At 38.1% G+C, this 24,774-nt stretch overlaps 1 protein-coding gene across 1 annotated transcript; it reads left to right on the forward strand.

Moving 5' to 3' along the window:
• Positions 1-1,460: 1,460 nt before the first annotated feature.
• Positions 1,461-24,774, forward strand: LOC141920122 (suppressor of tumorigenicity 14 protein-like). Its single transcript, XM_074816825.1, has 17 exons — positions 1,461-1,541; positions 1,877-2,045; positions 2,699-2,823; positions 3,744-3,811; positions 4,831-5,012; positions 5,109-5,147; positions 5,919-6,135; positions 8,932-9,071; positions 10,557-10,654; positions 11,902-12,014; positions 12,913-13,043; positions 16,666-16,773; positions 17,861-17,980; positions 18,596-18,779; positions 19,467-19,738; positions 21,871-22,007; positions 24,616-24,774. The coding sequence occupies exons 1-17, from the start codon at positions 1,461-1,463 to the stop codon at positions 24,772-24,774; spliced, it is 2,343 nt and encodes a 780-aa protein (XP_074672926.1).

Here is a 24,774-nt window from a genome sequence, read left to right on the forward strand (position 1 = left end):
TAGAGCTTAAGCTTTACTCAGTCATTTCCTCTGAGATGTGTATGGCCCAATACAGTAGTAACTGTGAAGTAGCAATCAACTGTTAGTACTCTTGCAAATACTACTTTCCCTACCTCCTCTACCAAGAACAGCTGACAGGGAGAGGAGGGACTGCAGAAAGTAACTCAATCCTCTCAAATCCATAGGGCCCTCGTTTTTGGAGATCAGAAGTTTTGCAGTTAAGCATGGAACAAACCATTAGTTTTATTCCTTCTCCAGCTTTCATCTTAATTACCTGCATGATGTGGAGCTACTAACTCTTTTCCTGCTTAATTTCCCCATATTCAACTTCATCCACCTGAGAATTTGAATTCTTTATCTTCAGGTAACGTTAACAAGATGAGTAAACATGGTGATGTGTGTTATTGCAATAATCTTGCCCTTGCCCAAATAAAACTGATGCTTCTACCCTGAGAGGTATTGATATGGAATTGGGTTCTCTGAATGTATATAATTTTCAAAAAGTTCTGGTAAAATTTTTAGAGATGATGCAAAAGAGCTTTTGTTTCCTCTAGGCTTTTTCTGTGAGTTTCTTTTCCATGAGGGAAGCGGCAAAGTATCAGTCAGTCAGCAGGTTGTGTGTGTAGTGGAGATAGGCTGTTGGAAAAAAGAGAGGACTTGAACAAAACAGTCTGTCTACAGTTGTAGTTTGCATTCCTGAGCTGTGAGGATTGCTTTCCATTTAATCCCTTTTGTAGTCTCTGTGTGATCTGTGTTGGGATTTATTCCCTTTTTGTTTCCTGGGACTGAGATTTCTTGGGCATGTTTTGTTTTTCTAGGTTTTGTTCTTTGTGCTCGCTTGCTCTCTCTTTCTCAACGTGTATATAATACGTTTTTCCCTGCATACATCCTTGATTTTCTTATTTTACATGCAGAATACCCTGAACTTGTTGGTTTGCTGACTTAAAACTCTTTAATTTCAAACAGGAAATGTGATCATGAATTGCTTTGCAGTTATGTTTATTCTGAGGTACCAGCTTGAGGATGGAAAATTCAGATGGTCTGTGGAATTATGCGTTTTTTTGCTTTCATAAATATTTCTGGATTCCACCAGGTGTTCTTTAGAAGTTGCCTTGTTTACCTTGCTTTGGGACATTTTTATCTGTAAATTGCTTTCGTATCCTTTGCATTGTGTCATAAATTATTTCCTCCTCTTGTATTTCTGAAAGAAGTGATCTGTTTTCAAATGATCATATCCATATCCTACTTAGCCAGTTAGGAAAACAAAGAGTTACAGTGATGGTAACTTCTCCTCCCCACCTTCTTTGATTGCAGATCAGCTGGCTCCAGCTTCAAGCAGTATGGCAAAGGCGAAATGAGAGAAGCCTGGTGTGTGTGGTGGGGAGAGCAGCATGTTTAAGAAATGAGGTTCATTTAGGATTTTGTTATTAGGTTTGTCCAAAGGAATTGATCAAGGCGTCATGATACGGTCTTTCCCCTCCAGCCGGGTTTCTGTGTACAGCATACCAGCTCCATACGACTCTGAGCAGACTGCAGGGCAGGTAAGAGACACCAGCTAAGCTTTATAAGTAGGCACACAGTAAATGATCTTTCTGTCCACTCTGGTGTGTGTTGACCTCTGTTCTTCATATGTAAATTGCTCCTTACCAAAGTGATAACAATTTTCCCCCCACTTACATAGCTTGAAATGCATGCCACAAATAAGCAGCGGAGAAATATGTGGGTTTCATGTGTGGCATAGCTGATAAAATGAAAGACGTTATCTCAATTTAAACCTCTTTAAAAACTAGAAGGGTAAATATACTAAAATATGGAACAATAAATAGCTCTTCTTCTGTTATCTTACTAACTGATGCCTTCCCATGTCTTTCTCTAGGAAAATCTGCATATTCACTACTGCCCATCCGACAGAGAAGACTTGTGTCAGAAGTACTGTTTCTTCAAATGGATGAGGCTGTGTTTCTGGAGAAGATGGCTTCTAGGAATATTACCTATAGTTTCTTTAATAGCTACAGTAATCGTGCTAGTCCTGCACTATTCATTCCGTAAGTCTTACTCCCCAGCATGGTCTGGATGGGTATTTTACATTGTGGGGATGATTAGTAGAAAAAGCTCTGCACAAAGCAGCTAAGCACTTAATGCATGTATAAACTACTGACTTTCCCTTCTCCTTAATGTCTGCTAAAGCAACAAAATGCACAATAATTAGCAGTTAGTAGTTGCATAAGAATAAAGAAGGTATGTATTTTATCTCTAACCCTTTTGTCTCTGCTTGTGAATACCATCATTATTATAACTGTCGTCTTTCCCAAGAACCTATAGGATTAAACTGTCTATCTTCGATTCACTTTTTCAAAACCAAATGGGTACCTAACTTATGTATGCTCCTTCCCAGATCTCAACACATAGCCATAAAAAACGTATCTCTTCAGAAGGATAACACTGCAAAAAATGGAAATTTAACAATTAAAGCTTCCTAGTAGAAATGCCTCTCTGAACCTGTACCTCATTGCTCTCCTTTCCTTCTGGGCATTATTCTGCTAATTGGACTTACTCAGCACTTTGGCTATTACTGCATGTTTCTCTTAAGAACCTAGAGACACCAAGGACAAGTACATGCTTCTGTAAGCCTCTTGTTCCAGAAGCTTTTCCGTAATGTTGTTAGGTATGCTAATTTTTTTATTCTTCTTTTTATCAGTTCCAGCTTTCTCCTTTATTTATATTGGTGGAAGTGTAGAAATTCCTAATTTGACTTATACAAATGACCTCAATGATCCAAAGTCACAGAAATTCCTCCTGCAAGCAGAAGCAATCCAAAACTATGTAAGTTCCCACATAAATATAGCGATAATTTCAAAATATTGACTACAGAATCAGACTTGGTATGGGGAGAATACTCCAGTTAATCACAATTTCTTTTCATTCAAAATTGTAAGTTTAAAGCTAGCAAGTGTCTCAGTGGTGTACAGGTTTAGGGATGTAGATAGGCAGCGGGGGGTTGTGTGTCTCGTAGCAAGGCCAACACTTTCTAGGTAATAAAACCTGAGGGTTTCAAGGTTATGGACAAATTATTCTTCTTAAAGGAATTAGGACTGTGTTTTCTGTTTTGTTTTGTTTTACTTTACTCAAACACTCTTCTTTGCTACATTTTTATCTTTTTTTTTTTTTTTAAAAAAATTGCAGTTCCAATTCAATGCTCAACTTCTTGTTTTCTTTTCTCTTATCCTCCACAACAAAGCTTGCTTTCTTGCACTTCTTACGTGAGTTACTATTTGTGAGATCAATGCTGTTTCCTGGGTACATGTGAACAGCAGACTTAAACACAAAGCCGTTCTCTGTTAGCCTGTATTTCCCAAAAGAGCTTAATCTAGTGTCTCAAAACTGCTTTGTGCGCAGCCAATACGAGTTGCTCATGTCCAGATTATATGCCAGAAATTTAAAGACTGAAACAAAAATATAAAAGGTATTCATAATTCTTTTTCATGGCTAATTATCAAGAGCTATCTCAGTGGTCTTGAAATGTGATGTGATTTAAAAGTAAATTTTTTTTTTTTTTAGTGGAAATGAATGCACATTTATGATGTTTATTTGATACATTTTGTGAAAATGATGGAGAGCACTTGTAATATGGGAGGACTGAGGAAGAGGAAAGGAAGAAAAAGACAAATACTTTATAGTGTAAGAGATTATACTGACACTAAAATGTAACACTACATTTTCTTATACCATTATTTAACTGTCAGTTTGCAGAAACATATGGGTCTTCCTCCTTGAGAAAGTACTACCTGAAGTCTGTAGTGGCTGCTTTCAGGTGGGTACTGTTACAGCATATCATATAAATTTGAGATATTCAGTTGTGTTTGTCTTACCTTTTTTAATGCATTTTAAATTTGTTATGTGAAGGAATATGCAGATCTCTGTAACACAGAATGAAAAATGCAGAAATGCACTTAAGTATATGAGCTAAGAGCTAAATAGCGTGACTTCTGTCTTACCCTGTAGAACTGTGAAAGAAATGAAACCTGATTAATTGTTCCTTGGGTTGTGGGTTGCTTTGTAGTCTGTTCATCTACTTTTGATTTTTGAAATCACAGTTCAGCAGGTTTTTCCTCTACCACTTGCAGAATCTTATTTTGGTTTTGTCTGTTTAAATGAAGTTCCTTTTTTAACATCTCTAAACAAAATCTAAAGGTATAATTTTGGGCTGGGCACTCTAATTTAGCTCCTGGTGAGAAATGTAAATACATTGAGCAGATGGCTACTACTGTCCTGGTAGTCTCTGAAAATTTCTGAAAGGTCAGTCCATAGGCCGTTTTGAAAGGAGGAGTGTGATGGACTGTCTCTTTGAATCACTTAAGTAATACTTTGTATATGTACACATACAGGTTGTTTATTTCAACAAGAATTGTCTGAAATGTGGTATGAAAGTATGGGCATAAAATTATATTGTCATATGGTGCTAGCCTCAGTTAAAAATTATTAAGGAGAATGTATCTGGAGCTGTAATATTATCTTAAAATTGTAGAATTATACAGCAGGGATGGAAACATCCAAGTCCATAAAAATTATTGCAAGGATTTTCTGAGAGGTATGTTTTTCAGTCTCAGTATGTAACTGTTTAAGCAGCATATCTTCCAAGTATTTCTACTGTACAGAATAAAACAATTGTTAAACAAGAGCTTTTTGCCACCATGTTCAGCTGCAACCCTTTGCACAGCAGTTCAACTGGCTATGAAACTGCCAAAGCCAAAAATGCAGACCAGTGGAAAGCATGTCCAAAAATACTAATTAGAGTGTATTTATGATGTGGTTTTTTTTTTCCCTCCACAGTGAAGGAGAGTCTGGACTCCGAGCTTACTACTGGAATACATTCTGGGCACCACAAGATATGGTTGCTTCTCTTAAAAAATTAACTCCAGTGGAACAAAAAGAAATCAGTAGTAAACAAGCAGCTCACATGTTCAGTTCTTCTGGGGAGGAAGATTTTGATCTTGTTACAATGGAGCTTTTTGGTAACAATGTACCTGTCATTTAATACCTATTCTGTCTATTTTTCTTTCTCCAGCCTGTGTCTTTGGCTTGTGTGGCTGATAGTTATTAACTTTCAGTTTCAGATTCCACAGAATATGATACGATGCTAAAATCAGGTAATTATGCTTCAATCTGAATTGATATTACTTGGGGGGAAAAAATCCTGTAAAAGAAAAATAGCAGTTTCCCAGTTATCCTTATATCTGTAGGGCCTATGAACCAAACCAGACTAGGGATCTCCCTGGGCTGGTGTTCCAAATAAAGGCTGGGGTGAAAATACTTTAGTTTTTATTCTGGTGTCCTGACTAGAATGGTTGAAATTTAAAAGTTCCCATTGAATCGCAATGAACTGTGGCTCCTTTACTTTGACATCTTTTAAAAAGCTACTGTACAAAATTATACATAATTTATTTGCCTTGTGACTAGATAATTTTGGTTATTTATAGTTAATAATTAGTCAAATACTGTAGAGCTGTAATTCACTTTGCCTGGTTTCTCCATATCAAGCACACCTTGAGAATGACTTCATATAATTAGTGTATTTGTTACATGGAGAGGGGTGAAGAGAAAATGGCAAAGGAAGCAATAGGTTTCAAGCAGAGATTGGTAGCAGTTGCAGCCAAGTTGCACATTCCTGCTCGCTGAGTGTTCGATGCGCCAGTGGCGGTGAGGTATTGTACTTCCTTGACCAGAGCAGGAGAAGGTGATGCAGCCTGGTAGGGAAAAGGGGATAGAGTTGTTAAGGTAAGGGAAAAAAGAGATTAGAGTAGTCAAGAAGTGCAAGTAGGCGATTGTTGCCACCTCTTCTGAAATTTTACCCAATAACTTAATTTATCTTCCAATTTAACAGTTTTTCGGTCACTGATCTAGCTTCTTTTGTATAGCAGTATCCTTTGACCTGTATGCCAAGCCAGGTAACAACAGGACTCTAACTCTGATGAATCCCAAAAAGTCTTCTTATCAATGGAGGCTGCGAGTTCCTTCCAACTATGTGGTGAGACTTGTAGTTATCACTTTGCATGGTGTCACTCCAGAGAGCTGTGCATCACACCACTTATCAGCATATGATTTCCTTCTTCCTCTGCAGAACAAGATCATTACAAGGTATGATAGTACAGAGCAAAGATGTTTTACTGAGCTGAACAGAAACTCTCTGAAACTGTAACAATGTCAAATTGATAATAAACAGGCTTCCAAAATACAAGATTCCAAATACAACTTAGTTGAAAATCTTGTATAAGGCAATAAAAATATCTTCCATATTATCCCCCATCCCCCCCCCCCCCCCCCCCCCAATTAAATTCATAGAATATCTTGAGTTGGAAGGGACCCATAAGGATCATCATTCCTCGCAGGGCTACCTGAAACTAAACCATATGACTAAGAGCATTGTCCAGAAGCTCCTTGAACTGACAGCCCTGGTACCATGACCACTTCCCTGGGGAGCCTGTTATAAATTCCTGTGGGTTTTATTCTACTTTATGACTAACTTTTAATGGTTTTGATTTCATACAATTACTGTCACAACTCAAAAAGATACAGACTTTCATTTTTTTGGAGTATTGTATTCTATTACTTTTAGAAAATACATGTTTTATAGCAGTTCAGTCACAGGCAAATCCCTGTTCATAACAGGGCTGTGTGTCTACAGAAGTCTTCATCCTTAGAGTCACTGTGTAGTCCATTTGCATAAGTGAGATCAAATGATATTTAACCTTCAGTGGCCACACTGCTCCTGCTTTCCAGAATCAAATTTTATGTGTGGACATGTTATCCACCATGAACCTGTCTTCATTAACAAAATAAATAAAGACGTTTTAGAATCTGAGGATGGATGGTTTCAAGGAGGGAATTTTTAAAAATTTTCTTTTTTTTTTTTAAAGAACTTTCAGGAAGAGGCTAGCTGAGCATGGAGATTCAGTTAGCAGTGCCTGAAACACACTTATTTAGTAGTGTTTTAACTTTCTTGAGTAGGTGGTCATCTTCAGCTCTCTTAACAGACTTATTTCTCTCCTTATGCAACAAGACATGAGATCTTACTACTGTTGGCAGACTGTCAGAAGGCCAGGCCTGAAGTGAACACAGGGTTTTATAAGGAGTTAGTCTCAGATTGTAGCATAGCATGGAGAATCCCACTCCTGATGCTGGGCTGCATCTGCTCTGTTGCTGATTATGAGCTATTGCTGGGACTGTTACTCCATTGTGTGTTATTAGCAACGGCTCAGCTTTTTAGGAACCAGAAACGTAGTCAGCCATGTGCGTTAAAGCACCTGGAAGCTAGCAGAACTAACACAGGTGTATGATATAACATGTTCAGAGACCATCAATGCAGTAAGCTGTAAGACAGAAGGTTCAAGAACGTGCATTGCTGTCTGTCTATCAAAGAACTGGAACAGAATTTGGTGACTGAAATGATGTTAAAAGCCTGATGGTACCTCCAAAAAAGTTGACTTTTTTTGGTTATTTTTATTGCCACCCTAGCAAATGTGTGGTTTTGCATATGCCTTTTAGTTTTCTACTTAAACTGAAAGCAGCTAGTGACATACATTGACAGATGCAGTAGAACTAATAATAATATCTTCAATATCCACAACAGCCAGGAATTACTGTATTATAGCCATTATTCCCTGATGTTCAGGTCTAGGATCACTCACACACGGTGACTAAAATGATTCTCATCAGTTTTTGTAAACTGCAGTAATGTAACTGTTCAGTGACAAATACTAAAGAGTAAGTGAGCTGAGATTGAGAGATATACTGTAAAAGCGGTTGTCTCATGTGGACAACTCTTCTCATATGTGCTTGCCTTCCTATTCTGATGATACTCTGACAAAAGGTACAGCTAGAAGATAAGCCAGGCTATCAACTGGGTAGAAGATCAAGATGCTGAAAGATTCCAACATAGTAGTGTGGAGGGGACTCAAATTGTTCATTTTATAAAGGATTTGACAGGTATTATGATAAAAAGGATATAACAATGTCTGCAAAAGAGAGGCAAATCACAGATCCATTGTCTAGTGTCTCACATGAAACGGGAGCAGGGAATAGCCTGCTAAAGCTAAAGATGAATACTTTCAGTTTAAAGTTCAAATATATATTTGATTTTAATGCTGCCACTCTGGATCTCAGTGATTTCAAAGAACTTGATGCAGGGCTGTGATAGAAATATTCCATTACTGTGAGGTCTAATCTTAATTGCTTTCATTTGTTGTGCACAGAAAAAGAGAAAGTTGTTAGAAATCTTTCACAGACAGATTTGTAAATGAATGAAAAGAAATCTGAAATATGCTGTGGATTTCAAAATGGAATAAATATAAAAGTGAATTTACAGATGCAAAAAGTAACCTTTCAAATTACAAGTGGTAGTAAGTTTTCAAGCTTCAGGATATAAATTAACTCATCGTTATTTAAACAGAAGAACAAGAAGAAGAAATTGTTGCCATGCATGGGGCTTCATTTCTTGTGTGACAGCTTTTGTAATAGAATGGAAATGCTCTGGACTTGTTATCTGTTGCATAGATGCTGCTCAACACTGCTACAATGGTTCCTGTTGCCTTATCAGTGTTACCAACTACTTCTCAGTGCCACTATCACTACTGAGGTAATATAATCTGGCACTGCCTTTCTGATGCTTCTACAGGTCTGAAAACTCCAGGGCACCTGTTATGCAAGAATATCTGTGATGTTCACCCTGGGTGACTAAGCCTCAATGCTGGGAAACTAGCATCTTGTGTAGTATCAGTTGGGTAGAAGAATAAAAGGGAAGTGGTAGCCAGGGGAATACTTCTGAAACACAGACAACCAGAACAGTGTTACTTCTGCCCAGTTTCTCAGCAAAGATGACTGAAATGTGGGAAATGTTTTGGGGGTTTTTATATGCAATTTTTTGTAATATTTCAGATGGTGTGGACCTGGGGCCTGGACTCCTCCTGTTGTACGTTTAACTTCGTCAAGTAATGTAATGTTGCTTACCTTCTCACTGGACCGAAGAGAAGAAAGCAACATGTTAAAAGCTCACTTTCAAGCTGTTCCTAAAATCAGTAAGCAATTAATAGAAACAAGCGTCTGATGTGAGCACACTTATTCCTGTTGTTGGTTCTAAAAAAGCTGATATTACCTGAACATATCTGGGCTGAGGGAATGTTGGCACGTAAATCAGGGAACTGTCATTCCGATCCACTTAAAATGGCTGAGAACTGAACAAAGAGAGCTGAACAAGTAGAGAATATCCTTTGGGCTGGGAGATTCTTTTGTCTTCGTGGTTACTACCCAAGCCATGCTTTCCAGACATTAATCTTTCTGCATGGGTAACACTGAGCAATGGTAGCGGAGCAGCCAGCCAGATAGCACCACAGGCACTATATGTCTAAGCAAAACTAGATAGCCCAAATGATACAGCAGTGCTTCTATCAGTTTTGGCAATCTATCCTCAGCTCGGGGAATGCGTCTTTAATGAAAATGGAAAACAAGAGCAAACACTTCTAATATGTCTTTGATTCCTTTCTGAAAGCACTGTTCAGTGTAGTTAAGTGTATAAGAAAAAAGTATTCAAGACCGAAGAAGCGTATTCTAAACCTATGGAGTGCTATGAATTTTGCAGGAGTTCTGGGTGATTAGTGAAATGTTTTGAATAATGATAAACTGTAGTGTTTTACAGGAGATATAGGGGCTTCACAAGTGAAAGTTTAACCACAGTTATTTGGTAAGGTCTAAGTGAAAGAATTTTGACAATGAGGCAAGTGACTATTTTTAAACTTGTGGAAGAAATCATAGGGGATAAACTTCTCCAAAGCTTACACATTTCAACTTATATCTCCGTGGATGCAGCTTAGGCAAATACTCATCCTATGCACATTACAAATTAGAATTGCTTAATTGCTCTGAAGATGGCCATTCCAAATTACGTATAGCCCAGGTTTTGCCACAAAATGTTGCTATTTTCAAAAGTGTCTTAATTTCTGTTATATTCATGTTTGCATTTACTAAGTTACCTAAAGGGAACTAAATGCACTAAGAACTAGATATCCAAGAGATTTCTTTGTAGAAAATAAAACCTCAAAGATATTGTTCAAATGTGGCATGAATTTTCAGACTGAGAACTGACACACAAAATTCCTGTTTTACATGAAATTAATCTGAGGTTTCACTTCATTGGGTTGATTGCTTTTTAATTTTTGAAAATGTCTACAGGAAGGTCAGGAGTAAATTGGAAGGGGGAGGTCTGCTGTGTCCACATTTAATTGCTTCTTCCACTTACCATGAAAGAATGTTTTTAGAAAAACCTTCAGAGGAGTTTTGTACTTATCCTTAATTGTAACTGGATCTAAAACTAAGAGAAATTCAGCAGGATGGGGAAGTAAAAGTTATGCGATTTTCTGTTAATACAGGCAAAACTTGAGTTTAATACTGTCACAACACATTCTTCCACCCCTGTACATAAAGAAAGGTCCTAGCAAGTGAAGTAGGCTCTGTACTTTAGCCCCACTGAGGTAACGGTGTTCCTTGCTGATATATTTCTCTCCTAGTCTGTGGTGGTCATTATATTTCCTGGAATGGGACACTGAGTTCCCCTTATTACCCAAGTTACTACCCACCAAACATTGACTGCAGCTGGATCATCAGAGTAAGTGCTGGGAACTCTTCTGAGTAGTGCTGACTTTGCTTTATGTGATATAGACATAAAACTGGGAGAAATGGCTTTCAGTGTGGGTGAAATGGAGGGAAAACATACTAAGACCACTGCACCTGACTTCTTCTCAGGCACCCATTTCTTTCCTGTCCTATGTATAAGTGCCAGCTATGGGAGGGAAACATTGCCAACTTCCAAAAGTTTTATTCATGACAGAAACAAAGTTGATGGGTAAGATGAAAACTCACAGCAGCCAGAGAAAATCATTTTGCTTCTATATCAGAAAGAAAAAATGGTCATGTAAATCATGCCTCATACGATGGATACCACATTGTATTTCCTTGAACTCTGCAGAAACAGGACCTTTTCTGGCTCAGAAATTCAGCTCTGGATTTCCACCAAGCCCTTTGGCAGAACTTAGAATCTGCTCATGATTTCCACCAACTTCCTGGTGTGTTTATCTGTTACTCCATTTAAGCATTTAACTACTTTTTTGACTTTCCCTGGAAAGTTCTTCATGTCTATGAGTTGGTAACAGTCTCTACCTTTCACCTGCTCAATGAAAATTATTAGCAGCTTGTAGCACTAAACTCTTATCTATATGCAGGAAAAGGAAGAAAAAGGCTTTCTAAAACAGAGAAGTGTCAGCTAATACAGTTGAGTGACTAGCTGCCATAGATATCTTAAATCTTTTATTTGACCTACTGGAACACGTGGCAGTACAAACATAGCATGAACCTCAGATATAGTGCTTTGTGTTGGCTGCAGGAAAGTGTACACTCCTTTATCTGATGCAGTCTGGCCAAAGTTGGGTCTAAAAATATTTCTATACATGTTTAAAATAGCAAAGTTTTTTGGTTCTTCAAAGGTGCTGGTTTGCAAAATAAAAAATGTAGTATATTCAATCTGATAAGTCAAACAAGATTTACCATCTTAGAAGCACAGACCTTTTCACAGGATCACAGAATCACAGAATTGTCTAGGTTGGAAAACACCTTGAAGATCATCCAGTCCAACCATCAACACAACATTGACAGTTTCCAACTACACCATATCCTCAGCGCTATGTCGACCCGACTCTTAAACACCTCCAGGGATGGGGACTCCACCACCTCCCTGGGCAGCCCATTCCAATGCCTAACAACCGTTCTGTAAAGAAATGCTTCCGAATATCTAGTCTAAACCTTCCCTGGCGCATTTTGTGGATGTGTGTATCAGGATATTTATCCTTTCATTTTTAGGCACCATTGCCTGGCTACAAGCTGTCATTAAAAATCCTCATAATACAAATTCAAGAGAAGTCGCCAGGATCCAGTAAATGTGATAAAGACTGGTTAGAAATTGATGGGGTTAGGTGAGTAAATACGCTATTTTCTGACATATTAATTTGCACTTTGATGTTCTGCACAACATACTGTACTTAAGAAAAAAATGTCTTGCCGCTTCCAGTGCAGAAAGATACATTTCAACAAAAACTGGCATGCTTCCACTAAATTTCAGCAGAATAATGTTCTTAATCCTGCCCTAGTACTAAACATTTGTCATTATATTAATTTAAGCATCCTGCTTTTTCTACAGTGTGAGGCACTTTGTTGCTCCCCTCAAGAGCAATGAACGACATAGAAAACTGCAGGATTTTATGTAGTTGCAGTTGAAGTGTAAATTCCTGGCAATGGTCTTGACATGGATGAAGAGCTTGTGTCATCTGAAGCTTCATTGTTCTATACCACTTTTCAGTGATTGTAATTGTTTTCTGTAAATAAGACAAATTGCAATGTGTGTGCTTAAAACATCAAAGAAACAACACCACCCCACCCAAAAAAATCCCCAAACTGAAAATCCAGTGTTCAGAGTAGTTTTTCTCTTGGAAGGAGTGTACTGAAACTGGCAACAGCTGTTGGATTTGGTTGTATGATTCCATTACTAGATTTTTAGCCTTTGGGTTTGCAAACCTAAACGGGAAATCTGAAATAAGCATACTTAGAAGTCGTTTGTATTTATAAGGCAGATTCTAACATTGATCATCTGGCTGTATTTTGTTTCAAAGTTTGCTAGTCCCAGAAAAGTTGTGGAGTGGAAGGAATTTGTAAATAGGCTTTCTGCTGGGCTGTTTTAACACTAAAAAGCAGCTGATCTTTATCGTATTGTTTTAAAGCTTTTTGGCATTGCTAGCCTTCAGTAAATGGAGAGGTAGCTGGATGGTAATGGTCAGTTTAGTTAGAAATTAATTATTCTCACTTTTGCCTTGCTAGATACTGTAACGCTCTTTCAGAAAACAGAAATGGAGAATATGGTTATTCTGTCGCAATCAACTTCCATTCTGATGAACTGGTCACCCACAGAGGGTTTTATATTGAATACAAAGCCTTCAGTCACACAGACCGTAAGTGAATAAGTGTGTACTTTGCTTTTTAAGGAGAAACCTTCAAGAAACCATGCTTGACAGACCAACCACATACAAATCAACCTGCCTTTTTTTCTTAATCTAATTGCAAGACATGAATGTTTAAAATGTTATTATGTATTTCATTGAACAAATAGATGTACAAAATTAGGTAAAAGATGCTTTTAGAAGCTAGTACTTATTTTCCAACTTTTAACAAAACTTCTATACAATGAGAAGTAAAAGTAAAGTTTCCCAATGGCTGTAGATCTAATTATTTGGCATTTTTCTAACATCTTAAAATAGCCAAGCTGCAAGATGAAAATAGTATGGCAGAGAGCCTCTCAGCATGCCTCTTCTGCCAACAGGAGTTAACCGTGAATAGTTAGTCTCTTTCAAATCACAACTCGGCATGTTCTGGATCAGCTTCCAGGTTTAGAGAAACTATTTAAGTTTTCATGGGTAGTCAGTGAGGACCCCTCGCTAGCAGGTGTTATGGAAATATGACTGGGGTTCTTATAGCCCTTTCCTGACTCCCCAGTCTAAGCGCTTCTGGATCAGTGTTAGATTTTTTGGGGGATTTCCAGAGGGTGGAACAGGGATTTTCAGGAGATACACATATTTACTTGTGATATTTCTTTGAAAAGACACATCTGCAATGTATTCTTTGTAAATGCTTTCTCTTTCCTTTACCCAGCTAATGTCTAAAGTTCTCTGTGATTTCAAGAGATCTGTTCAGTTTGTGAAACCTCTCCATATCCTCAGCTTGCTTGACCGAGTGTAGTTCTGTTCATTGCTGACTTAAAAGTAATTTTGTATTAAGACCTCTGGTGTAGATTCTTGCTTCACACCTTTCATTAGAAATAAACAGCAGATTTTATGGCCAGTTGTTCTACAGGACTCAGATATTTTCAGGGATTCCTTTTTCCACTGATGTGTGTCTCTTTCTACGGGAAAAAGTTACAAACTATACTGTGTCCTGTGCTTTCTCTGGTTATTGCCTCAAAAACGGTTCAGAGGCGAGTCAAAGACTAAGAATACCTTTTTTAACAGAGAAAATCCCCAGTCTTTATTGCATGTACAGGTCTTTACTCCCTGTGTGCTCTGCTCAGTTTCTAGCACTGAGCGGGCAAGCAGATGGCTCAAAGTTGTGTAATCAATTCTTAGTCACAATCTTAAGGATCTGTATTAAGAATCACCAGGAGGGGTAAATTAGCTGTGATGTGTCAGTATGAAGTAGAGGGCTATCTGAGAGAGTAGAATGTATTGAGAGCACTGGTCTTCCACAACAGCCTTGCCTATAGCAATAGTAAGGGGGGACGGGGGGCAGCTAAATTAATTTTCTCCCACAGCTTTAGTACCTGCAGTCACCCACCTCCGATTAGCTTCTTTCCATTGTTGGGAGCCTACCAAAGCATGGTTACTAAAAAATCACAGGCACTGCTCTGAGTTGACCTGGAAAGGAAATGACAGCCATCAGCTGAATAACTTCAGGGAATGATGAAAAGAACCCAGAGAGACTTCTGCTTTGAGCTAGAGCTGGCTGCGTAGTGTGCGCTTTCCACCCACTGGTGTCACGTGCAAGGCAGTGAAGAAGACTATATGACTCCTGATTCAAACTGATTAAATAAATGTGGGACAAATGTGTTTAGTCCTTCAATCTGATCTAGCTGTTAATTTGCCTGTGGTGCTAGAGGGGAAAAAGAAACCTTAGCATCGATACTAGTTATTAGTTGAAGTGAAAGTGAAATAAATTCTTGGTGAAAGGTGGTTTCGTAATGGAATTGCTAGATTTGAAAAGTGTTTGATAAAGCACTTATTCACATTAGACGTGAAGCTGGAACGTAGTAGCACAGAGATGAATTTCTACAACATTTTAATGTCAGAAAATTTGTAATACTAAAGAGAATTCTCTGTTTTGACTTCTTTTTTTTTTTTTTTCCCCTCTCCTCTGATGCTCCTGTGTAAAACACATTATCTTAGCACATTGAAGAGGTGTTCGCTATTAGTAGTAATTACTTATCTGTGCTGAATCAGTTTCAACCCTTAGAGTGAGGCAGTGAATGTGAATTTAATTTTCTAATTCCATTTATGTGAATATTGATTCATTTAATTCAGATTGCTTGATAAAAATCTTTGTCAGATTATGCCAAGAAAGATAGCATTTCCTTTTTTAACATTCAATTTAGTTTATAAATAACACTAACTTTGGTTTTTAATAGCCATTTTAATATTTCTTCATAGTACAGTCCTGCGTTAACACATTTAGACTGTAACAGCATTTCTAGTGCCATTAATTTCTTATTTTTCTAGTTTGTTCTTAGATGTGCAGATAGAACATGCGTTCCCTCAAGTAATCAGTCTGAAGGCTGGAAAGGCTGCTCAGATGGTAGTGATAGGGTAGATAGACTGTGGTAGGGCAATTATTTCTTATTTGTGTTCTCCTGTAAAGTTTGTTCCAGGAAGTTTAGAGACTGGCTGAAATTATCTCTAAAATATTGGTGGTTATCTTTAAGATCACATGAAGGATGTGGGTGAAGATCTAAAAGTCTGGAGAAGAGGCTGTGTAATGCATCTTTTTAAAGAGTGGGAGAATAGAAAAAATTAGGAGGCAATTTTACACCAATCTTTACCAGTTAAGCTTAAAAAAAAAAAAAAAAAAAAAAGCAAGAAGTAGTCAACTATCTGTAAACAGTGAAAAAGGTATTAAAAACCAGCATGGAGTTTTTAATTTTGTTTTAGTTCTCTGCTGTGAGAGAATAAATAGAGAAGTTGTACTTTGACACTGTCTTCTGTGACAAACTTATCAGTAAGTAAAGGAAACACAGTGAGAAAAAAAATATAGGAAACTGTTTCCAGAGAATGATTGCCAGTGACTCATTACCAAAACATAAGGATTATTTTTACTGTCGTTCTGCCAGTATCTGCTATGGGACACCTCTCAGTTTTTGTTAGTGATCTAAATGATGGATTTGAGAAGATGCTTGTGAAATAGGAAAGTGTCACACAATAGAAAGAGGGATGTATTTAAGAGGGATGCATTTATAAATGATCCTGACAAGCTGGATAATGTATATGGAGAAAATGATACTCCATTCAGTAAAGACAAGATCTGAATTTCAGTAAACAAATAAACATGTGGATCGCTTTCCTGCTGAAAAATGGCTGGGGGGTGATAGTGACTCAAAAGCTGACTTGAGAGTCACAAAGTCATACAATTTTCTGTGTGTGTTTTGTGTGTGTTTGGTGTTTGTTGTTTTTAGTTCTTTTTTTTAAGTGTCACGCTAGGATGTAAGACAGGAGTTTAAAAAGATCTTCCCAGTCACCACTGGGAAGATTTCAGCTAGAGACCTGTATCCAAACTGGGCACTGCACATCAAAGATAGTGAACAATGAAGGGATGCCAGAGAGAGTGACCAGAAGGTAATCCAAGGTCAGAGAACACAGCACAAGTTAGGTAAAGCAGCAAGTATCTGTCACTGGAGGCCATCAAACCCAAGGTAGACTAATGCCTGGCAGCGATGGCACAGTAACATCAAGGTGACCTCTGGTAGGGAGTGTAGCACATGGCTGCTAGCCAGCTACTTGGACTACAAAGCATTTACAGACCTTTCTTCTTCAGGTTGTAATCCAGAGAAGTTGAACTGTGGTGATGGGAAGTGTAAGCATCAGTATAAGAATTGTAAAGATGATGACAGCTGTGGGGAGGACAGTGATGAAAACAACTGCTGTAAGTATATATTTTTAGCTATTTTCCAAAAGATGGTGGAAGGACAGAAGCAGGAACATGCTTATTTTAATGGATAAATGTAGCATTTCTCTATATTTTTCTCATAGCACAAAGTACAAGCTTTGTAATAGTGAAAACAAAGCATGCAGAGTATAACTAGTTCTTGGGAAAGTCTAGACAGGAAATTAATGAAGCAAAATCCAAGATAGCAATGATCTAAGTTAGGTGACATAACCGCAGCTTGCTGGTGGTCCTGTTAGAAGAGCACTTTTTCCCCAACTGCTGCCAGATCAGTACCAAATAATGTAAGGGAGAGAGACATAACAGCTTTGGGACTTTTGCCCTTTGTCACATGCATGGTCCCCTTACTATAGATCTACCATGGTTACAGGCATTGCTGATACTACTAATGTCTTCCTAGTGTCTTGCTCCATTTTGCCTTCACGATTTTTGCCTTGCTTTGAATCTTCAGTCCCTGAGGTAGGCAGGAGTACGTCCTTGTTTGTTGAAAAAAAATAATAATAAATAAATCCCTCCCACTGTTTAAAGGTTACTGTAAACAACTGATAATAAGAATGATAGTAATGGAGAGATCTGTCAGGATTCCCACATAATAAACTGTGATAGTCCTTAGCCAAAAATTTATCGGAGGGAGGTATAAATCTCTGCCACAATTTTCTTAACTTTTACTTAAAAAAGGTTAACTCCCAGATAATACCTGCTGTGAAGATTTATAATTTGTAATGCCAGTAGCGCTGGTGAAGGTAAAACAACAGATCTGACAAACCTGGCTTGCTCAGTTTAGAGTTAAGTAAAATGGGAATGAGGACAGTTGGGGGCTCTTCTGTCTTTTTACTCATGGGCAGTGGAGACTGAAATTAGTGTGATCAGTAATAGGAGCGGAACACTCACCCTGTCCCCTCTCCATAGAGGGTCCAGTTTACACGAGTACAGACTATGACTTCAGGCAGATTGGAATGTGTATCTTGGAACAACTTTCACCAAATAGGTTGAATGTACAAGGCTTTTTAATCATTTAAAACCATGATTCCAAACATGTGACACTATCTTCTCTCTCTTATTTCAGCCTACAGAAGTTGCTCCCCTTATGCATACAAATGCCTCAATGGAAAATGCTTGCTGAAACCAAATCCTGAGTGTGATGGGAAAAGAGACTGTGCAGATGGATCTGATGAAATGAACTGTGGTGTGGTAACATTTATTTAAAAATTAGTTAATGACTTGGGAAGAGGAGTCAGTAATTTGTGCTATGGTCAAGCATTATTGGACTAAGAATTAATTAAATCAGATGTGGATTAAAAAAAATGAATCTCCTGGTAACATCTGTATGAGAATGCCTGTCTTGAATTTTACACTGTTTCATTTTAAATCCACTGATCCATTCTGTCTACGATGCCTTATTTCAAGCAATGCACACTTCCAGGATAAGCTGGTAGGTCTTACTGCTTGTTTGAGCTGAATGAAATGCAGTCAAGGAGCTGTGAATGTAAGGAGGGAAAAGATATGAGATTTTATTCAAGTGAACTTTTGGAAACAACCCAGCTTAGAATTGTGCTTAAATGTCTTTTCGAGTTAGTAACCTCTTTATAAAGCTCTAAGGGAGTATAAGCAAAGATTGGTTTATTTCTGACTTGTCTCCTGAGTGAAAATGGGCAAGTACCCTTACATTTTTGTCAATTCCACAGTAAGGAAATACTTTTTTTCAACAGCATTGAGGTCTGTGGATAACTGTGTGTTAAACATAGCAAAGTGAAATGAGCTTGTGTCTTTTGTTACTATTTTATTCAATTATTTCTATTAGCTTGTGGAAGACACCAGCTTAAGAAAAACAGAATTGTTGGAGGTGAAGATGCAAGATCTGGAAAGTGGCCTTGGCAAGCAAGTTTACAGATGGGAGCATATGGCCACGTGTGTGGCGCGTCTGTTGTTTCCAACAGGTGGCTCATATCTGCTGCCCATTGCTTCCTGGATTCTGATTCTGTGAGGTATGAAGTTATACTGTCATAGATTATTTGCAGTTTAATAACCTCACAGTGTTGCTTTCAAAAGTCTGCAGTAGCTGTTCCTTGTCTAGATGATTCAGGGTATAACTGACATGATATCACTACATGAATCCTCAATATTGTATTCTGCTGGCTTCAAAAGTCCTAAGTATCTGAAGTAATTATTTTGCCTCCATTGTCAGTGAATCCTGCATGATAAAACAAAATGTTTTGTTGGATTTAGGGTAAACACCACTTTTTTAGCAGGCAGGAATTTTCCGAGTAGGACCTATGGCCTTTTCTCCCAAGAAAAGGACTATTTATTGGTAAGTGGGGTGTAAAACTCACCAATGTTCAGCTTAGATAGTGTAAATTGAAAAGACATACCTCCTACATGTGGGGGAGGAAATACAGTTTAGTAATATGTTTTTCTGACTTTCAAAGCATGGTGCATTGCAAGGAATTGGTCTTATAATTTCCTGGAGCTATTATTTTCAAAATAATAGGTAAAAACATTACTTAATGTTTTAGGAGACAGAGACTATAGTACATCTATCTTCCTAAGTGGTATTCTACTCCATTCACTTTGGTTTTGATGAATCCCATCAAATACCGAAAAGTAGATAAAACGGAGTGAACTGACACTGCATTGCTTTCCAACGGGATCTTCTAAGAACATTCTCTTTACAGATACTCTGTTCCTTCGGGGTGGAGAGCATATATGGGCTTACATACTATTAATGAAAAGAGCAGTCGTGTAGCTGTGAGATCAATCAAAAGGATTATTGTCCACCCACAGTATGACCAATCTATCTCAGACTATGACATTGCCCTGTTGGAAATGGAGACGCCTGTGTTCTTCAGTGAGCTGGTACAGCCCATTTGTTTACCCAGCACCTCTAGAGTATTTGTTTATGGAACTGTCTGCTATGTAACTGGCTGGGGAGCCATAAAAGAAAATAGTATGTTCATTTCCTGGATATACTTCTTGCAAGTTTGGCTTAATTTTAAACTCTAACAATGAAATATTTATAATTGTAAGAAAAAAAAACCTGTGGTTTACTTAGTAGGTCTATAAAAGGCTAGAAAATGTCCCCTTAGCTACAGTCTGTGAATTCTGAATGTTTGCTTGGGTGGCAGGTGATAAGTGACAATATTCATACTCAGGTGTCACAGACCATTGAAAAGCAAATGACTGTAGATTCACAAAAATGTGCCCATCTTCATGCTCATGGCTCATTTTGTGAATAGATCATAAGCAACCTTACAGGTAAGGAAAACAGCAACTTGCAACTACTGCAGAGAAAGAATTTGTCTCTAAGACTGTGTTTGACAATATTGGGCCATGAACAGCAATAACTGCAAATATATCGTGGAGGTTTTTTATTTTGTCTGTCTTAACCAAAGGCAGTTTCACGTATGCCCCATGAAGAGTTCTGCCTCTGAGCAGCTTGGAGTAGCATGCTGCAAGTGAGGGTGCAGGAAAAAAGCAAACGGAGTTGGAGAGGGGCGGTGGGGTAGCCCATGGGATATTGGCTCTGTTTTGGCATTAAACAGGAGCCAGCTTTGGAACCTGGGCTTAGACAGCTCCTCTCAGCATCGCAGCGGTCCCCACAATTGTGCAGAGAGCTAGTTCCTCATGTTTAATCAGAAGCCATATGCTATGATAATTCTGGCTTTCTTAATATGCCTTCTTAAAAAAAGGTTTAAAGCTAGATAATACCATAATAGCTTAATGAAGTGCAGATGGCTTTGCAATTGATAATTTATTACAATTCTTGCTTTTTAACAAAATAATGTAGGTAATATCTAAAAGTCAATATAGTGGCATGTGAAAAAAACATTTTCCTATTTTACCTGTTTTGTTCCCAACCCACTCTCAGAGCTGAAAAAGCAGCCAGACTAAAACCCAGTACTTCCTCTGGCCATCCAGATATTGAAAAGGCTACATTCACCATTGGGCCAAAACATGACTGAGGATATTTAGTTCACAATGACACCTTGTGCCAATACTATAGTACAGAATTAAGCTCTTAGCATCACTTGTGACTTACAGGCTTGATTTTAAAAAATTATTTCTTTTCCCCCTCTCAGTTTTTCACTCCTCAGCTCCTTCCTTAGAAGTGAGAGCATGGAAAAGAATGTAGAAATTTCATCTAGTAGGACTTGGACAATGTTCGCAGCACAACCATAGCATAAATAACAACAAAAAGCTTTGGGCATAATTTGAAATGGCATTCAAAATTAGACACACTGTGTGGAATCTTGTATTATATTCATAATTTGAATGGCTTTTTTGCTACTTTCTAGCAGAACAGGCTCATAAGGATAAAGACTAAGGAAATGGAAAGGTGGTGCCTAGGGACCTTGTCCTGGTTTAAACCTGGACGGCAGCCAAACACCATGTAGCCACTCGCTCACCCTCCCCTGCCCCGGGGGATGGGGGAAAGAATTGGACAGATAAAGGAAAAATCGTAGGTTGAGATAAAAATAGTTTAATAATTGAAATCAAATAAAACAATAACAATAACAGGAATGCACAATGCGATTGCTCAGCACCACTGACTGATACCCAGCCTGTTCCCAGCTAGTGATCCCAGAAAAACCAAGATCCTGCAGTCGCAATCCCGGAAGCAAGAGAGAACGCCCCCTTCCCAGCTGACCCTCCTTTGTATACTGAGCATGACATTACATGATATGGAATATTTCGTTGGCCAGTTTGGGTCTGTTCCCTGGGCAGGACATGGGGAGTTGGAAAGCCCTTGATCTCCAAGCAACAACTGAAAACATCAGTGTATTATCAGCATACCAAATCCCATGCTGAATGCAAAGCATAGCACTATTCTAGCTACTAAGAAGAAAAATTAACTCTATCCCAGCCAAAACCAGGGCAGACCTCTGTCTAGAGTGTAGTGTAGACAACAGCTTTGGAAAGCTGAGGGCAGGCAGCAATTGAAGGGAGAGGGATTACTCACCTGTCATCAGCTGGGTAGATTTTGAGTTTGGAGCAATTATTTTTTGTTTTGACAAGTGGTATCTCTGTTAGAAATCTGTACTACCATAACCTCTGCCATACCATTTGTATTTTTTCTAGGTCATCTTGCCAAAACACTGCAGGAAGCTCGAGTGAGAATAATTAACCAAAGTGTGTGCAACAAGCTGTATGATGATCTTATCACATCACGTATGCTGTGTGCTGGGAATCTTAATGGTGGAGTTGATGCGTGCCAGGTAATCTGGATTTTATAGAAAAACTACAAAGGAATATTTGCTTTCATTGGAAAACTGTTCAGAGTTGTGGGTTATTTGTGGGTTTTTTTCTTTTTTTCTTAGTAATGGAGTGAGATGTCTTGAGTGCATGGTTAATTTAACATGGCAGTTAAAGGCTCTCCAAAATAAGGAAGGAAATTTGCCATAGATAATCTCTGAATCTCTTGAGAAATGTTGCTTTGAAAAGACAAGGGATAAAATGTGTTGAAAAGAATTCTTTTTCTTCTTCAACAGTTACATTTCCTATAAAATAACAGAGATATAAGGATAAATGGAATAAAGTTAGGGCTGTCTGCAATTTTTTCTCTTAATATTGATTTTTTTTTTTTCTTTTTTTATGTCTGGGTGTGGGTTTAATAAAATACTGTAACATTAAATGAGTAGTGTATTGTTACATTTACAAAGAAATGCAAAAGGCAAAGGTAAGCTAGGTTTGGTAAATGCAGTTTCAATGCTGCCTTTTAGTTTCAAATGTTCATTCATGTGTATAACTACAAGTTCTGATTACATCATGGTATCATATGACCTAATTTATTTGCACACACAATCAGAAACCGCTCTTGGAATGTACTTCAACTGTCTTGACCCTGCCTTCCTTCTCATTCTCAGTTACTAGACTAACTGTGTACTTTACCAGTATTTAAATTTATCACGATGAATATCCATTTTCAAAATTACCAACATGGTTATTATACCAGTTACTGTGTAAAAGGAGAGAAATGTGTTATTGATGTTTAGACTGTGTTAATTTGATAAAATTATTGGGCAATATATAAATTTTACTGCTTTAATGTAATAGAGTAGTTTTTGCAAGATCATAGCTCATAATGGGTCAAACTTCTTTACACACAATAGACTATTGGCAGGATCTTCCTGCAGTCTCTAAGTTCTAACTCAAAGAATTATTATTTTTAATTCTAAATTTTAATTAACTATGTACAGTTTGCCTATAACCTTAGGCCTTGGCATTGTTTTACTAAAACATGTTGATTTAGAGGCTCGATGTTCCTCCAAAAAATGTGTTGCTTAAGAAATGCCCTTGAATTTTTAGATGGACATATTAACCAATTCAGCTATATACCATACTGGTCACTCTGGTTTCCAACATAATATGCTGTGTTTGAGTCCTAGCATGCTGGCCCTCTGGGCCTTTAAGTTCTTACTCTGGGTAGTACCTTTGCTATTTCTTTCTTTTCTGTCACTAGTATATTACCTGTGCAGTGCTGGGGAGGAATGATGCTGGCAGTTCAGGAAATTCCCACAGCACACTGAAACCCTTTTACTACAGTTCCAGACTTGTGGGCATCTTGATTTGTTTCATTTCTTCATGGACACATACACTGTGCATGTACTGGATGGGTTATGTGAAACTTCCGAACACCTTTCCTCTTTAGAGGATGTGATACTTACAGTGAGAAATAAAACATTTACTCTTTCAGACTCTGTTTTCTTATCACTCCAGGATGGTTTTTGATCTTGGTTCCTCTTTTTAGGATCCTTCCTCTCTCCACCAGCATACAGCCCCTTCAGTCTTTCAGAGCTGGTGGTGTAACTGGCTGGACTATGTAGCCTCCTTTCTTAAATCACTTTGAGATCAGCCTTTTGGATTATCAAAATTGCCAGTATGACACCAGCCTGTTTCTGGCTTCTTTTATCTCTAGATAATTTTGTTTGGGTGATGAAGGCTTTCTCTTTTCTTGGTACATGGCTTTCTTCTGAGCTCTTCCATGTTTTAGCTCCAACTGGGGGCAACAAATAAACCTCAGGGTCAACTTGGAGGCCACTGGCTGCATTGTATGCATAAGGAACAGCTGCAGACATAAGCTGCATTCAGAGCTGCTCGGAGTTCTGTGAACTGGTCTGTTCACAGAAGGCATACAAATTTAAACTGATAAAGGGTACAAAGCGTTTGTGAGCCCAAATACATTTTGATTCTGAGCTGAAGTAAATGAGAATTTTTACTTTTCTACGTTGCTTTACAGAGCTGTATGTTCCCGTTGAGAAGCCAGTTCTTATTTGCACATTCCTTAGTTTTTGTTCCTTCCTCTCCCTCTATGAACGTAGACACAGTCTTGATTATGAAACTACTAATAATACTTAATTGTGCCTCATTTGGTTGTCTGGTTTTGTGTTTGGTTTGGTTTTCTTGATTGGCGGTATGTGGTATCTTTCTGTTCCTATTTAATACAAAATATAAGAGCTGTGGCTTCAACCTGTGAACAATTTATGGTCAATTGGTAGCAGAATTTCCACTTTTCATCCCCGTCTTCTCCTCTCCCCATTCAGCCTGTGATCAGTTGCTTTATGAATCCTGTAATGATACATTAACAATGAGTAATTTTTTTAAACAACTTCTTGCCATTGTTATATATTGATTAGTGTGGTACTTCCATAACTTAAAATAAATTTTACATTTAGCTGGGTACATTCTATCCAGAAATAAGATTATAATATTAAATTGTAATTTGAGAAAGAGAGGGGCAGGTATTTACTGTCCTTAAATAACCTAACAGTGCTCTGTGTGTGTGTGTGCCTGTGTGCACTAATGGCTGAACTCCCTTCATTTTAGGGAGATTCTGGAGGTCCCTTGGCCTGCACAGGAAAGGGAAATAGATGGTACCTTGCTGGCATTGTGAGCTGGGGTGAAGGATGTGCTCGACGCAATCGTCCTGGTGTATACACTAAGGTGACGGCCCTTTATGACTGGATTCGTCAGAATACAAACTGA

The sequence above is a fragment of the Strix aluco genome, chromosome 2 (genome assembly GCF_031877795.1).
Source record: "Strix aluco isolate bStrAlu1 chromosome 2, bStrAlu1.hap1, whole genome shotgun sequence".
Taxonomy (NCBI): Eukaryota; Metazoa; Chordata; class Aves; order Strigiformes; family Strigidae; genus Strix; species Strix aluco.

What these genes read in the sequence shown, in the direction of transcription:
- LOC141920122 (XM_074816825.1), top strand. Translation starts at nt 1,461, where the DNA reads ATGATACGGTCTTTCCCCTCCAGCCGGGTTTCTGTGTACAGCATACCA. An exon ending in AGCCTTCAGTCACACAGACC is followed by an intron (nt 13,044 to 16,665) that starts GTAAGTGAATAA and finishes TTTCTTCTTCAG; the next exon opens with GTTGTAATCCAGAGAAGTTG. An exon ending in ATCTGATGAAATGAACTGTG is followed by an intron (nt 17,981 to 18,595) that starts GTGTGGTAACAT and finishes TATTTCTATTAG; the next exon opens with CTTGTGGAAGACACCAGCTT.